This window comes from Eptatretus burgeri, chromosome 3 (assembly GCF_056783735.1).
Source record: "Eptatretus burgeri isolate ZD-2024b chromosome 3, Ebu_testis_v1, whole genome shotgun sequence".
In the NCBI taxonomy this organism is placed as follows: domain Eukaryota; kingdom Metazoa; phylum Chordata; class Myxini; order Myxiniformes; family Myxinidae; genus Eptatretus; species Eptatretus burgeri.
Window position 1 is genome coordinate 61479878 of NC_140963.1, and position 17241 is coordinate 61497118.

The 17241-nt window shown below is 42.9% G+C and overlaps 1 protein-coding gene across 4 annotated transcripts in view; it reads right to left on the reverse strand.

Moving 5' to 3' along the window:
• Positions 1 to 16796, reverse strand: part of RASA1 (RAS p21 protein activator 1) — a 142227-nt gene extending 125431 nt beyond the window's left edge. For all 4 annotated transcript variants that reach the window (XR_015056176.1, XR_015056177.1, XM_085873702.1 and 1 more), the window contains exons 1-5: positions 16508 to 16796; positions 7379 to 7528; positions 4716 to 4851; positions 3256 to 3326; positions 611 to 728 (exon numbers count right to left, since the gene is read on the reverse strand). Coding sequence is in view for 2 of the 4 variants with exons in the window: in XM_085873702.1 (XP_085729828.1) it covers positions 611 to 728; positions 3256 to 3326; positions 4716 to 4851; positions 7379 to 7528; positions 16508 to 16764 (732 nt within the window). In the remaining 2 variants the exon portion in view is untranslated. The remainder of the gene's footprint in view (positions 1 to 610; positions 729 to 3255; positions 3327 to 4715; positions 4852 to 7378; positions 7529 to 16507) is intronic.
• Between the last annotated feature and the right edge of the window lie 445 nt (positions 16797 to 17241).

Here is a 17241-nt window from a genome sequence, read left to right on the forward strand (position 1 = left end):
AAAAAAAAGATTCACTTTCAGAAATGTTGATCTTAAAATGCAACACCACATAGTGGAACTAATCGGTGGCTTTATAAAGTTTCTTTTCCACAAAACGTGCACTGGTGGGGGAACACAACTGCACATTTGTTTCACATGGTGTGCTATTCCTGCTTTCACCGCCCACTTACCCTGCAGATCACTATTCACCCACTCTATTCCCACACGCCACCAGCTGACACCACACTTCCAAAGTGTCTTGATCTGGCTCACGGATCGTCGTCTAAACGATTGCTTGCGCTAAAAGCTGAAAATCCTATTTCATGGATTAAAAGAAGCTCATTTAAAGTCACAGTTGGCATCCTTTGGACAGGACAAGTACATCAGGGCTTTGTTCCGGTAAGCCGGTTATGATCTGCGAACAATTAATCCAGATTACTGGCTTCCTCCAGCAAGCATTACGTAACCATTCTGTGGCCTTGTCGGAAGATTATCATCCTTGTACGTACGAGGGGAGTGAGAGATGAAGTAAGAAAATGAAGGATGAAAGAAATAAAGAAGAAATGTGGCAATATTGTGGATTAAAGTGTTGGTGCAAGGAAAGAGTGAAAAAGAAGATTGTGACACTCACAACCTCCTCCACAAGGTCTTCCACGATGACTCCCTGCTCATCATTACGGACGTTAGTCACCCACAGCCAGCCGTCGTCTAAGGTGTTGTGCACAATGAATACGTCGCCCTTCACAAAGCTGCACAGACACGTCCGACCAGAAGCAGCCTTTAGCCAAGACAGGAACACCCACGTGCTTCTTACACATCACTGCTCAAAGAGGAGTTAGTACATGCTCTGTATGAAAGACAAGGATATTATAGGCAAAACAGACAAAGTATTATAAGACAGTAGGTACAACTTTTTCATAATCTGTCGATCTAAGTATGTTCTGTTGTCCTTTATTTATTTTTCTTCAAATCAACAACCCTGTTGAAGCTTTGCCACTCTGAAAAGTGGGAAAGGAACAATGTTGCAAAAAAAGCTTAGTAATGCACTATAGGCAAAAGGAAGAGATCAATGTGCAACCACCCCTGCACCCCATCCCATCCACCTCCATCTCTGTTGCACCAATATGCAAAAGTGAGCAAAAAGAAGGGGAGGTGACGTCAGACGTCATTAAATGTGAAACAAGCAGGAAAGCAATCCAAGCTGAGAGGTACCGTTTACAAAGTTTCACAAAGCAGACCGTTTCGAAGTCTTTTATAGAGAACGTGATAGATTAATCTATAACTAAAAGATGCAATGTCCGTCTACGCGTGCATCTGTACGTTCATGTGTGTCACAGAATATTTTAAAGGGTACCTGTTGTTGTAGAGTAATAAAAAAATCTCACAGTTGGAAAGCTAACAATCGAGTTGCTTGGAACAAAAATTTAAAAAATGTAAAACGTCACATCCGTTTCACCACAATTTTGTTTTTTTTAGCCGGACTTGGAGCTTAAAGGTCGACAGAATCAGAATTAATAATTATTTTTATTGATGGAATTATATTGATTTTTAAGTAAACAACAAAGAACTGAATGTGGTTTTCAATTCTAATTTTATTTTAGGTGTTACAGTTTAAAAAAAAAAAACCTTAAAAATTCCAGATAAACTGCCATGACTTAATTGAGGGAAAGATCGTCAGCACGCAATGGAGAATGGCAGCACAACTCGCTTCAGACTCGTCAGAAAGTGAATTTGACAAATAATTTTCTGATCAAGAATCCCCAGATGACGACGAGTCAAAATCTTATGTAGAAGGTGCTGTTAGACTGTACATGTATGAACCCGAGGTAGAGATGACATCATGGGAGGGGCGAGGCCAATCAAGCATTTTTGGGGGAGCGGAGCCAATTGAGCGTGAAAGGGCACCAAATAACATTAAAATCTTCCTTTCAAGATCTATATCTAAGAAAATAATAACGACAAGTCTGAAGACGACGATGGTTCACGAGCGGTATTTGACGATGAAGATTGTTTCAGAAGTGAAGGATGAGACAATGTGATAATTTTTGACCAAGTTATAAAAATGATCAACATGATGTGGTACGAGTGACAGGTTATTAGCTGCAAAATGTTGAAAACCCGGTTTCGTTCAACAACTTTCAAAATTTGACCTTTGCATAACCTTTAAAGGTCACAAAACAATGTTGTGGACATTAAAATAAGGAAACAGGATACGTGCTATAGCTTATTGGAGTTAGTTCGTCGAAGAAGGTCGAAAACCCAGTTCGATTCCCACAACTTTGAAAATTTGACCGTTGTGAACTTTAAAGGTCAAAGGTCAAGGATTATGACCTTTGGTGCAAAACTTCCTCTGGATTATAATCCAAATAATGAGACCTTGAGAAATCCGAAAAAAATCCCCAAAATGTTTTTGGGGTAATTAAAAAGAATTTTTTTTAAAAACAATATTTAACGGAAAGCCTCAGTACAAAAACCGCTGAATACATCCTGAAAAGTTGGTGTCGATCAGCCCAAGGGTCTCAGAGTAGTTACAGGACAAACAAACAAACATACGTACATATCATATACATATGAGCTGGGGCTCCCATCCCAAAGGTGGGAGTACCCTTCTTGGCCCACCTTTAGTGGGCAATGTGCTGCAGCACATTCTTGGAAATGCACTTTAGACGCAGCACCACCGAGAAGGACCATTGAAATGGATAGCACTGCTATCAATATAGTGATCACCACTGTCGAAGATGGAAGAATTGAGAAGAATATGATGAGTCACGAGGTGAGGAAACACAAGATGAGGAAAGCGTGTGACAAAGACACCGCACCACCTAAAGGGACCGTTGCTTGTTGATGCGATAATAATAGAGACGAACAACGATGCTGGGAAAATGGTCACACCCAATTAGTCAGTGTCACAAGCAGTGTCGATGAGTAAATAAAGGCAACATAGTGTCGCGGCGCTAGCGGCCAAGGTTAACTTAATTTACATTAAGATGTCTTCCTCACGTCCACGGAACAAACAACTCTATTCAATCCTAACTTTCCTATTAAATTCCTCTATCTACCCCCACAACCATAACAATAGCAACAGCCACACAACCTCTTTATTATAGTAAGATAAGATAAGAGAAGATAAAATAAAATAAGATACCACTTGAAGCACGAGAAGAACATATAAAAGTACATGGAACGAGCACACAAACAGCAACCACAGTCGTAACAACAGCAGCAGCAACAACGCGATATAAAAGATCCTTTTTTGGTGTTTCACTCCATTCATACCTGAGTTCATCTGTGTCAGACACCTTGGTGTAAGGCAGGATAGCTCGCACACGTCGACGATCCTCAACCGGCTGCAACAACATACATATGACACATGCAAGTTCAGGTTCTCCAAAAATTGATATTGTATAATAATGATTAACATTTGTACAAACCCTCGCCACAGTTTACTGAAAAAAATGTACCGAAGAACAGGTTTGATGATAATTTCATTTCTCAATAGCGACTACGGATCATTACCCAAACTTTTTGGTCGGAGGTCGGAGGTACTCGCAGGGTTCTTAATGGTCATGGAAGTTTATTTAATTGGCTGCGGGACATACAAAGACATCACAGATGTGTTTCGCCAATCGCAGACAACATGTTGCGGCCTCCACATAAATTATTGAGAAATTCAATGAAGCTGCATTTTATTTTTTTTTGTTTAATGGTGTATTCTCACTCTTCCTCCCCCTACCCCCCACCCCCCGGACCCGCAACCCCACTCCCCGTACAAGGACGTAATGTGAACACTTCCATGAATAATCAAATCGAAGAATTCTACGTTTTTGAAATTTGATTTCAATTCTACTTTCAATAAAAGGAATAACAATTGAAGAAAAACAAATATTCATTTCAATGGCCTGCTTGACTTTCCGACCTGAACACAAAACTCATGATGCTGGGAGATCCCAGGTAGAAATTGCACATGCTGCAATGATTTGGACGATAGCCCAGGAGACTCAAGCAGTCGCATTTTAAACGTAGCAAAATTTAGGCTCGAGTCTTCAAAACAGCTCCAGCCTTTGACAGGTCAGCAAACTAAGTTTGGGAATAGAAACGAGTTTATAGGTGACGAAAGCACAGTGTTCTCATTTGTTGTCCCATGTTCTCCCTTGTTAAGTGGAACCGTATGTAGTCTCATCCAATGCGATTGCACGTGTGACATTGACCTGTGCAAGCCGAGAAGTGAACTACAAGGTTCAAACAATCATGATCCAGAACTCGACACAATGCACTGGAAAAATGTTGTACGAGTTCCCGGTCGAAAACATTGGCCCGTTAGCAACATCACATCCACGAGGCTATTTTTTCTGGATAAGGTGATGATCGAGGGGTAAGGAAAATGTAATGTTATCCCAAAGGCTGCGGACCCAAAGCCAGGTGAATGTAGCACTCTTAAGGATTTGGATTCCACACTTTTCAGAAACCCAAGAGTCAGGAGATATACTATATCGCTGTTAGACTGTTGGCTAAAAGCCAAGCTGGTTTAAGAATGACTTTTAAGGGGGGGGTTGGGTAATATGTCTACCTGCAATGCTGGCTCTGATATTGTGGTTGACACATAATGCTCTCAGTGTACCATAGGATGGGTATTGAAATAACCCAAATGAAAGACAAACAAACAAACAAATAAATAAGAAACTCGGAAATAAAAAAGCAACATTGTATATGCAAAACCATGGAAGATTGCATTGCACCTCGAGAGGAGCCACAGGGTAAAGCAGCTGCTCTCCTTTGAGCAGACAGGAAATGTGACTGTAGTAACCGATGAGGTCGGACAATGATGAGAAGCGACGGCCACCAATGTAAAAATCTCCACATATGGCAGTGATTCTGAGGAACACATTGGAACACTGCTCAACATCCTTTGCCTCAACACCGCTACGACCATGGTATTATTATGCTATCCTAAGGTGCATTGTGGTATTTTAAGTTGCTGCGTCCTTTGATGACATAAAAATAAGACTCCAATACTTATGACATTATGACAATACTTATGATGGCTAAGTGGTACAGATTACAATTAGCAGTTTAGACATGTACAATGTACATACATGTCAATGATCAAGTAGTCCTTGGAGTGGCAGAATGTTTAGTACACATTATGGAGTGAAGAGGTTCAACCAGATCCTCTTAATGACAGGCCTGTTAACTTGCTTCCAATTACAAGCAAGTCATGGAATCCATCATCACAGTTGACATCAAATCCCTCCTTTTCTGAAACGGTCCGATCTCAGACCATCAGTTCGGATTCAGACCGGGTCACTCTTCTCCTCCCCCAAAATTAAATGGAGACCCTCAAACTCAGGCATGAGATCAGGGCTGTCTCTATGGACATAGCTCAGGCAGTTGTCACAGTCTGGCATCCTGCATTGCTCTCCAAACCCTCTCCCTACATGGTATCCAAGACCACCTCCTCTCACAGCTTAATGACTTCCTTCACTCTTGTCGTCAGCACGTGACTCTTAACAGGATCCTCTCATCTCATCTCTCCTTATCAAAGCTGGAGTGCCCCCAAGGCAGTGTCTTGGAATCAGTCCAATTCCAAATCTTCATCAACGACCTTTATGACTGAAAAATACTCGTTATCTCTTTGCCGACGAATCAACCCTCTGGTGTGACATCTCTCATCCTTCAGATAGGCAGGCGGCATCTGTTTGTCTCTGTCTCTGTCTCTGTCTCTGTCTCTGTCTCTGTCTCTGTCTCTGTCTCTGCAGACCTTGAGAGAATCATGCGCTGGTCAAACATTTTGAATACGTCTTTCAACCCTGAAAAATCCCACACTCTCACTCTGTCTCTCCAAAAGGACTGTCTGGCGAACTCTCTCATCTAAATATTTGACAAACCTCTTGAGGAAGTTCAGTTGCATACATTTTTGGCCCTACCCTAAGCCATGATTCTTATTGGACAAACCATATGGCCAAGTTGTTCTCCAAAGCAAGCAGCCACCTGGGCATCCTCCCTCATGCAGCCTTTCTTTGGCAAATCGCAAGTCTCATCAACTTACAAGGCCTTCCTCCTCAGCTCGATGCAGTACTGCTCCCTCGACTCACACCTTGCAATTATTGTTGCCATGAAAACCATGGCTCAAAGAACAATCATTTGAATCCCCCACGATGAAGCCGAGTCTCCAGCATGTTACTCTTGCATTGTAGACAGGTTGGTAAGCCCCCCCCCCCCCGTTTTCAGCTGCCTCCTTTTTGGTCTGTTTACGTACATCTCTGCCCTCTCCTTCTTCGGTCTCCACCACCTCTCCTCTTCCCCAGGTTTCGACAGGGCGTACATAATATGCAAACAACCCACTTCTGGTGAAACTCCAAAAATCCAGGCTCACTGCTCACCTTTACTCATTTGTTCCTATTTTCTCTTGCCTGTGAAACCAACGTCCTCATTCTGTTCAATCCTATTACCCCATTCAGGGTTTAAAACGTCTCTTCACCACCTCCTCAGGTCATCCGGCCATCCACCATCCATACTGATGATCTTTCTACCCTCATTACCACTCCCCTAAGCACACCCCTTCCTTTTCAAATCATTGTCTTTTCACCTCCTCCCTCACCCTCTTTTTCCTTTTTTGTTCCATTTGTTTTATCCCTGGTTTTCTCCTCCTCTTCATGCTGTGTCTGAGCTTGTATCCAGCTTGTTCACCCACTGTATCCTTCTCATGCCCGTTCTTCCTCCAAGTGTCCATCAGTTGTGGCCTACCTTTCTGGTGGTGTGTTTCCCCCCTTTCCACTAAATTCTTCTCCTTCTGTTATGTTCTGGTCCATTCTGTGCTCTAGCTCTTCCACAAGCCTCAATTTCGAAAATAAATAAATAAATAAACAGGCACAGCTTCTCCATTTTCATTGACTGATCCAGGAAGCAGTTAACTACTCACCGTGGTAGCTGAAGCATTGCGGAGCTGGAACCATACGGACGCATATGCACGGCTTGCCTGCTCAATTAAAGGATGACTATTAAATAAATTATATGTGTGGTGCATCCATAAGAGAAATAATTAATGTCTAAATTATATCGTCTGAGATTTGCCTGTTCGTGTTCTCAGCTGAACCACTGGCACTGCCATCTGTTGCCCTGCTGCTCCAAATGGCAGTTCGTACTCTTCCTGACCAGTGCACGGTACCCGGATTCAAATCCCTCTCTCATGTCTTTTTCCTGCTTGTGATGTATTCACCGAGCTCCCTTATGCTCCTAATAAACGTTTTTAAAATGTATAAAGAGGAAGCTGGCAAATCAAATCGGCTTTCTACTCCGAAAGCAATGTAACCTCATTCTGAGTAATGACAAAGTCCGTCACATCATAAGGTTAACAAAGCAAGGATGAATCTCCACCAAAAGTAATCCAAACGAGCATCACCTGAAATGATTGACACCGGTCTTGCCAAGGAAAGAGAGAACAAAAGACCCAGGGTGCCGGTCACTTTCCCTGACCAAGTAACTTCCGGGCCGATTGGCTTGGTGCAGTCGCTCTTCAGCTATGGCCCTGTCCAACTTGCCGTGATACCATCTGTTAAGAAAGAAAGAAAACACAGTAAAGGGGTGCTTTAAAGGTCCAACAAGAGTTTGGTAATCTTCACAATACGAGAAAAGTGCTTAAGTGGATGTGATGCACCTGTAAGCAGACAACAAGCAATATTGTTTTGTTTTTTTTCAATAAAATGACAAAAGAATCTTTTTTTTTTTTTTTACTTAGAATAATAATGAACAGGAAAGTTTGCAAAAGTACAGGTGTCTGTGCAAAAGAACAACAATACATCCTGCTACACTCTTAGTAACTATGCCAGGAGGGATATGGCATCCCCTCCTACTCTCCTCTTCTGCAAATCTGACAGGAAGTCCATACGGGTTTCAAAAAAAACAAGGAAAAAAAAAGAAAAGAAAAGGTCAACGTAACACCTGTTTGGCATTCCAACATGGGCAATTTAGGCCATGGGCCAGATGGGTGATCATTACCATCTCGGGTGGCAAAGGTTGATTGTACTTTTTGGAAAGATCTTTGTCTGGGCCAACTTTTTGGGTATGATTTCCACTCCAAATCGGTAGCTTTATTGTAGTTTTTTGGGAAAATAGGCATTTTTGGGGTAAAATCGTGTTTTTTGTAATTTCAACTGTAGAAAAAATATCTGTGACAAAACAACATATTTGAGACTTGGAATAAATAGCTATGTAAAATACAACCATTTTGGTGTGCTTTGTGTTGGGTTTCAATTGCCGGTTACCATGGCAACAACCATTTTAGGGTAAAAAAAAAAACATGGTTTTTGATAGTGAAACTTTCAAAATTCATATCTCAGAAATGAAAAATGATTTTTGAACCATTTAAACGATAAACACATCCCGATGCATCAGGGCAGTTTTTAAATTCCATAGTATGAGGGTAGGTTTAAAATAAATACATCGTTTTATGGTAAAAATACATCGTTATGGGTGATTGGCCCATGGCCTAATTAGCTCGTGATGCTGGGAACACAGGTTCGAATCCCACACGGTGTGTTAATTTGTGCACTGCCGACTAATGTTCTCACAGTTCATGTAAAGGTACACCAATGTCTGCCGATGTGTGTCCTGCATGTGATACATGTACAGGCTCATTCATGAGACTTGGATCACTGCAAGAAGAAGGGGCGAATGACTCGCTGCTTGAGTTACAGGACTATTGGCAAAGTGATGAGTCTGTCATTGCAGAAATCCTCCCAAACTCTACCCCACCCCCACCCCAGTCAGTTTGTTTCCATACAAGCTCAACAATGACATAAAAAAATGGTCATTATTCAGGCAAATATCACAAATGTTATGTCGTGACAAAATTATTCAAGGATTGTTGAATTCCTTAAGATGTTGGAAAAATGAATGTTATGAAAAGAAAAATAGCTGGGTAAAGATCGTTGGGTAAATAAGTTAGTCAAGGGGAATGTTAAGGGGTTTCATTCCCCTTGACAATAAGTTCAGGGGAATGGAGTTCATTAGTTATTTTTCTTCAAAATACATACTCCCTCACAACCTTCCTTTTGAAATTACTTTTCTACTCAATTCCTCTCTTTTTCAATTAAACAAAAAGAAATCCTTTTTATAGTAACTTTTTTTCTCTCCCACCAAAAGCACTTTTTCTTTAAGAAAAAAAAAAAGAAAAAAGAAAAAAAAAAAGGGATACCGGTTTCTCATGTTATCCCCCAACCTTACCCACAATATTTATTACCCTCAATTCGCCCTTCCAAACCCCAAACCTCTTGCTCACAGTTTGCTGTTTCCTCCAATCCAATTCATTGTCTGTGTCTGTGTCTGACTCTACTCTTCATCACCAGGCTCTTCCATGAGCATCAATATTGTAGAGACGTAGAGAAAATAAAAAGCAGTTGGGCAACAATGTGTTTTTAGAAGAAAAGTATTTGGGTAGGAAGGATAAGAAAACCAGAGAGTTAGTGTCAAAGCCACCCATTGCTCGCCTGTTTATACATTTATCGTTTTTAAAAGACTAGTCCAATAATATTTTTTATAAAGCATTGCAGTGAAGTATGATCCAAATAATTTTAAAGCAATATATTGTGACATCCACGGGACTTGAACAGTCCCGCCAACGTAGAATGAGCCGAAACGATGGAGGCGATTTATTTGTTTATAACCCAAACATGGCGGTTCTAATCGCTCTACCGCAAACGGGACGAGGAAGGTGGCACGAGTCACTTTTCACTGAGTTGATGATGTTTATTCGTTTTTATTTTCACCAGAAATAACAAGACTCGGCAAGAAGAGGGATCCGGGGCAATTCGACGGGATGGTGTGGGATCGGGCGTGGGGAAAAACACAGACAATTCCAATGAATATACAGTTCTCAATCCCTCGAAGGCGCCAAGCAGACACACACACACACACACACACACACACACACACACACACACACACACACACACACACACACACACACACACACACACACACACACACACACACACACAAACGTAGCTATCTATGGTGGTCAGGCTGGACCGTAGTGTGGACGCAACTGTCCCTGGATCGGCGCCGGACGAGCCGGCCTTGCTCTCGCCAGGGGGGGGGGCAGGAGAAACCGCGGTGGTGTCAACCTTCTGGTCCTGGCCCAAGTCCGCCCACAGCCGCCAGGGAACCAGCTCCCGCGCCAAGCCGCGAGCAGGAGAGGGAGGCAGGTCCGCCCGCCGCCCGACCCCGTACTCCGAGTCAGCAGAACCCCAGAGCCAACCAAAGCGAGGCACGAGGCTCGGCAAGGCTCCCAGACACGATCAAGAGCACAATCGACTCAGCACAGCAGCCAGGACGCTCTCTGCCGCCACAGGTTCCACACCAAAAAAAAACCACGAGCGTTCTGGTTGTAATCTTCTTCTTCCTTTTCAACCCCGAACAGAACCTTTTTATCCTTCGTCCTCGTCACTCCCAATTGAGCAGTTTATTGGCCCACCACCATCGCCTTCCGCCAATCGTGATCACGGGGCGGAGCCATCCGCTGCACTGTCCTGTGACGTCATGGCCAGTCTTCAGAGAACACCAAAAGGGGTTTACGCACACACTTACCCTATCCCGTGTCCCTATCTAATTACGTGACATTTATCATTTCCCCCTTGAAGAAATGAACATTTACTAGACAACTTATCACCACTGAATCACTACTTATTACATCGAGATCCTGGTAAACTCGAACAGCATGGCATACCTAATTATACATCCTAATTACCCTTTGAATGCATACCCCCCCTCAAACGTAACAATATGTATTTGTAATCAGTAAAAAAGTGTGGTAGATAAAAACATTATAAAGGAAATAACTTGCACCAAAAACTTTAACATTTTCACGCTGACACTGATGCTGACGCTCATGCCGGGGGTATCGCTATAGCTCTCTGTTCTTCGAACAGGTGAGCTAAAGAATTGCTAAAAAGATAATTTATAGGAGAAAAGCAATGGGAAGACTGCTTTAAAACAAAGACCTCTTAAAAAAAAAACCCAATGGGAAGACCTCTTTAAAAAAAAACAAAATACGCAAGATACACTGCAAGGTAGAGTTGAACCAGAATTATGAAAAATCCATCTGTGCGGAGCCTTGCATTGATTACAGTACATCTGAGAATACGAGTGATCTACATTGGATTACATCTGGGTAAGAACACCCAGACACAGAGCAATTTGAATATGTTCTACGGAACGGACGAGACGAACAACAATAATTAATAATGAAGATATACAAAAATTTTAACATGAAAAATAAAAAAAAATACAAAATATCTCAATATAAAATGTACGCAAACTTTACATATCGGAAAACGATACAATCTAGTAGTTCTGCACTGCCTCATGGGTAACAGCTGACTGATGATGCATAATTATCAATCCATCAATGCCATTTGTTAGGTATTACTGTAGTAATGCACAACATTATCCCTTTTGCTGCGAGTTGATTAACTTTTCTGAAATATTAATGTCTGCATACATTTTATTGAGACACCCTGTATAATACTCTACAACTATTTTTATGGTCCCAATTATTCCCAAGATCTTGTGGGATTAGCCAGGGGGAGTTTATAAATCAGGTCTTTCACGAACAAGATGGCCAGGTCTGGCTTTCGACTGAGTGCTATTTGGCCAGAAATTTGCAATTTATTTAGAGTGCCGGCGATACTCTACGACTCTTCACGAAAGATGCATTGGTGGACTTAATGTCCACCAATGGCAAGTGGTGGCAGATGGGTCCTTCAAATTAAATGTCCTTCTGTTGGGATAAATGACACACACACACACACACACACACACACACACACACACACACACACACACACACACACACACACACACACACACACACACACACACACACACACACACACACACACACACACACACAATCTCTCCTGTGTGTGAAACAACAGGGTGACAGATTATAGTAGTCAGGATTTGAGACCAAGCTTGACAGCTCATAAGCGAATGCGCACATCTCTAAGCTACCAATAACAGTGCAGCAAAGTCGACAGCATGCCATCGCAAATTCCCACGCTTTCCACCTAAAGTAAAGTTGAAACATGGCAAAAAAAGTTCCACTTGGAATGACTCGATATCAAATTTTGAGTGAAAAAAAAAATCTTCTGTTTGAAATGGTTTAAAAATGTGCCCATAATTGCATTTTTGGTATTTGACCTTTTTACCCCGCCCCAGATCCCCAGGGGGCGGGGCCAAAATGACTGCTCTCGCACATTCGTGCCACGTGATGATCATAACTACAAAGTTTGGTGAATTTCTGCACAATCGTTTAGGAGGAAATAGCACGACGGATGGATGGGCAGACAGACAGACAGACTTAGCCGATTACAATATCCTCCCCTCCCCCATTTTGTTTAAAATGTGGGGATAACAATACATCAATATAGATAGTACAGAAACATAAAATAACGAGAAGGGCACTTGGTCAAGAGCATACCTCTGCCAGGTTGATTAGTTCACGTTTTGAATCCCACTGATAGGCTGGATCTGGATTTGGACCTGAACCAAAATTTAATCGGCTTGTTCTCGTCACCGAACCAACTCTTGTCCGAATCCATCCATAACTTTTTGAAATATCCTGTTGTGTATCATTTTAGCCCTGTCATTCGATGGTGAAGAATCACTTTAAAAACACATTCTCAAATTCCGATCCGGACTCAGATCTTCAACAAAACCTAATCATTTCGTCCTCGTCACATATCCAAGCTCTCCACAGAATTTCGTCCAAATCCGTCCACAACTTTTTGAGATATTTTGTTCACAAGAAGACAGACAGACAGAGGGGGTAAAAACACAACCTCCATCCACCTTCAGTGGTGGAGGTAAAAATAAGACAAGAATAATAATTACAATCTTTTAATCATTGCCCATTCCGCCTTTGCCGCCAATCATGAATAATGGTGGGAACAAAAACAAAGAAGTTACAAACAAAGAAAAGAAAGCAAGAAATAAGGATAAGATAATGACAAATACTGCATCATAAACAAAGGGGGACAATCGAAGCCATTGTTTATTTGCCCCACACTTTGATGCGCATAGTTTTTGTTTTCCATCGGCAAGTACACTGCACTTGTGCAAGATGGCACCGAGCAATTATTAAGCTTCAATTAAAATGCAATGCCACAATAGGATGACGGAAAAACATAGGGGGAAATAAAATAACACCTATGAGTCATGCATGAGCATTATAAGCACAAAAGCGGACGACAACGTTGCCTTGTGGGGAAATGCAGGCAAAAACAAGGATGGTTACGTATGTGGTGCCGTTAATGAAGTAACCACTTGTCACGCAACAATGTCAGCCCAGCAAAGGCTACATTCATAAGATTAGCAACAAGGTAAGCTGGATGGATACACCAAAATGGCTGAAGCTGAGGAATAGCACACGTGAATTTGGCAAGACCTCGTCAGCCAGAAAGGAGAGAAAAAGCAACCACCACCTGTGAAGACCACAAATACCACATGTTTACCACAAAGTCTATCCAGTATTGATGTACGACTTAGAACAACTGGCTTTTCAAACCTGGAGCAAAATGGGGGTAAAGAGATCAGAAAAAAAAAAAATATATATATATATATATGCAGGGGGGGGGGAGAGTTTTGACTTTTGATATTCCGAAAGAAGAAAACCTCCTCGCCCTGCCCAACAGCATCCGTTGAGTGAAGCGTAAAGGTAAACCATGTGAATTGGCGAAGGCAATAAAAGAACAGCATCCCAGCAAGCCCGTGACGTCAATTCGAAAAACCGACAAAGGAAACCCATGATGAAGTTTCAAGAAGAAATAACCCGTGGATAAAAGGGACTCTTTGCAACCGGCAGCGCAAGTAGAATACTGTATACACCTGCTGCTCCAAATATTTCGTCATAAACAAATCCAGTTGGCATTTCGCAACGCACCCTTCAATGTCACGTCTTATCTCATGAAACCACACCTGTTATTTATACCATGCTGGTCAGTGTGACCACTCCTCATTTTCATAAATGCCAAGGTGAGCCAATGAAAAAAAAGCCAAGAATTCACAAGGTTTCGGAAAAGCGATGATAATAGAAAGCCTACACGCCAAGAAAACATATAGAAAACCAAGATGCCAAGGTGAACAACGAATAGCCAAGATCTTGTGAAAAAAGCCAAGGAGTGGTCACACTGATGCTGGTGCCAACACCAGGAAAGAGCAATTGCTAAAGGATTAACCATTCACCTGTTAAACACACATTCTCCAAGTAAAATTAACATGTGTGCTGCACCTGATGCAAATTGTCGTCGTCATTGTCCCCACCCCATTACTCTCAAAACATTTGAGGGACACGAGCAATTCATGGCAATTGATCATTAAACGCAGTCCCGTTTTTAAAAAGGAAGCCATGCAGTGAAACATAAAAAAGCAAGCAGTCTGTTGTAGTCTCTCCAGCACAGTGCACCAACTTCGCCAGCCTCCCATCTAGCAAAGCAGGACGCGCCATTTCCTTCCTTCGACTAACGGCCCAAAACCCCTCCTGCTTTCCAACTCCTCTGCAAGCAAGTTTGTTCCAGAAATAATACTTTAGTACTTAACCACAACTTTTTCCCCTGTGCACAATACCATGATATTTCCATTATCGCGGAGGCCGGTTCCTCCAATGTACTACTACACGTCGGCACAAACTTGGGCTTGCTCAGCAACAGAGGCCTTTGCAGGGAGACGTCATTTGAGCTTTTTATTTTCTTGTTGTATACTGCCCCAGAAACCAAAAGGGTCACGCACGATGGGTGCCGGCTCTTGCTGTGGATGAGGACGGAGAAGAGAGTGATAAGCAGCTTGGGTTTTAGCGAAATGATGTCTTGGAAATTGCTGGATCAGCCTGCGTGTCAAGAGATATCAGGATCCCTCATAGAGATGTACAGTCATGTCACTTTCAGAGCAACCACCGTGGCCCCATTGTCTGCGAAGGCCAGTCGCACGTCTTCTAGAAAACATTTGTAGCGATTCTGCTTTGAGAACTTCACGGCCACACGCACTTCTTCCACAACTCTTGGGTCTCGACCTCAAAGACCATTCTATAAGACTAAAGTAATTGTCAGAGCAGTATCCGTGTACATATTATGTATGCAAGGAAAGGTGACATTTTGACTGCCCACACTCCTCCTTTAAACAGTTTTTAAAAAGCTGATGGGATAAGAAACGTGACCGAACGCTTCACGTCTGAGTTCTGCGGATGGATCCGTGTGGATAAACTGACAACTCTTCGGTGTAAACATTTGCTCAACGTTCAAAGATCATCCGGCACAGACATGAGGAGTCGGGTAGAGGTCGTACTGCTTGGACCACACAACCACCAAAGAAGTCACCCCACCATCGCAACCACGGTGCCAAAGTTTTTTTAGATCCTCGTGGAGGATCTCTATGTATTACTCACGTTGTTGTTCTTGTGGACTTTTTTGTTTCACAGCCTACAGTTTTCATCGAAACTTCCTGAAACTTGGCATCTATATGTAAAGATACCCTATGCAGACAGTAACAATCTCAGATTTTGAAAATTCTTCCTCTAAAAAAAAAGTTATGACGTCAAAATATCTCCGCTAATGGAAATCGCCTAAAAAATTATCTCAAACTCGGCAAGCTTTTTGAATTCTGTTTGCGGGAATCGAACAGGGCATTAGCAGAGATGAATTACCGCACATATGATACATCACTATGACGTCATATCAATTTTTATGACGTCAGTCCTATTTTTTGACATTTTTTGTTTCACAACCCAGAGTTTTCATCGGATCTTCGTGAAACTTGCCATGTATATGCAGAAAGCCCACACGCAGACAGTAACCATCTCCGGTTTTGGAAATTCTTCCTAGAAAAAAAGTTGACGTCATAATATCGCCGCTAATGGAAATCGCCTGTACCATTATCTCCGAAACAAGGCAAGCTGTTTGAATTTTGTTTGCGGGAATCAAGCCGGGCATTAGTACAGATAATTTATCGCAAACCTGATACATCACAATGAAGTCATATTCGTATTTATGACGTCATCATTAAGAGGACGAGGATCTTAGCTCATTCGAGCTTGTCGAGTGAATAGTTTTGGTGGTCGAAAAGTGCACTCGACCTCGGTAAGGGTACACCGACGCACTCCAACATGAATGGTTATAATTTTTAATAGGTTATAACGAGGGATTAAAGACAAGGAGCGGTTTATCAAGAGGTCTCGTTTTAAGATATCATTTAATGGTCCACATAGATCGTATTACATCGGAGAATTGCTCAATAAAAAAAAAAACCTCAATCAAATCGAACGTGTGATCAGCACGGAATTCAAGGAGGTCGAAGCAAAATCAGACGGGATTTGATATCTTTCTTTTTAAAACAAATGAGCAATCAAAAGGGTAAAAGAAAGGAAATGAGGCCTAGGCCACAGAGGGAGCGCGTGGGACTAGTCGCTCGTGCGGCCCGGGAGGCCCGGAAACCGGTCGGACATCCGTGGTTGGCCCCGGCCACACATTCTCAAACTCACTCGTTCTGCGGCGGCGCTTCGAGAGGGACGTCGAGCTCTTCCTCCTCCACATCGCAATCCCCATCGACCGAATCCAACTCATCCGCGGGAGTCCCCATCGCGGCGACGGCCTGCGCCTGCTGTTGTTCGACTAGTTGGTGCTCCTGTTGTTGTATCGGTTGTTGTTGTGTTGGTGGTGGAGGTGCCGCTTGTCGAGGTGGAGGGGGAGGCAGCGCAGTGAGCGGGAGCGGCTCGGCCTGTCCTGCAACCTCCGCCATGTTCGGCGAGCAGAGAAGGGGAGGGGAGGTGAGAGGAGGAGGAGGAGGAGGAGGGTCATGTTGGTGATGGTGGGAATGGTCAAGGGGTGGGAATGGAAATAGGGGGTTGGGGGGGTTTAGTAAGGAGGAAGTGAAGTGGCCTGGGATTCAGGGATTGGGAAGTGATAGGAATGGGATGATTGTGAGCACGTGGGTGCGCTTTGTCGAACAGATGGTAAAGAATGGCGGCGGCACGTTGACATTCATCAGCGATGTGGTTTTTACACGTCGTCACGACGTGTAGTGACGAGGTTCGAGTTGTCGATCACGTGCACGGACAAATTGATAGGTCACAGGTTTCGCAAGAAACAGGCACGGCACGAACACTCGCCTCTTAAAGCTGTCGAGCTTGGGTTCGAATCCAGGCCCAGCTATAAACTACCGTCCCGGTGTTTCGCAGGCACGGTGATTCATCGGCGTGTGCCGTCCCTCGAATGG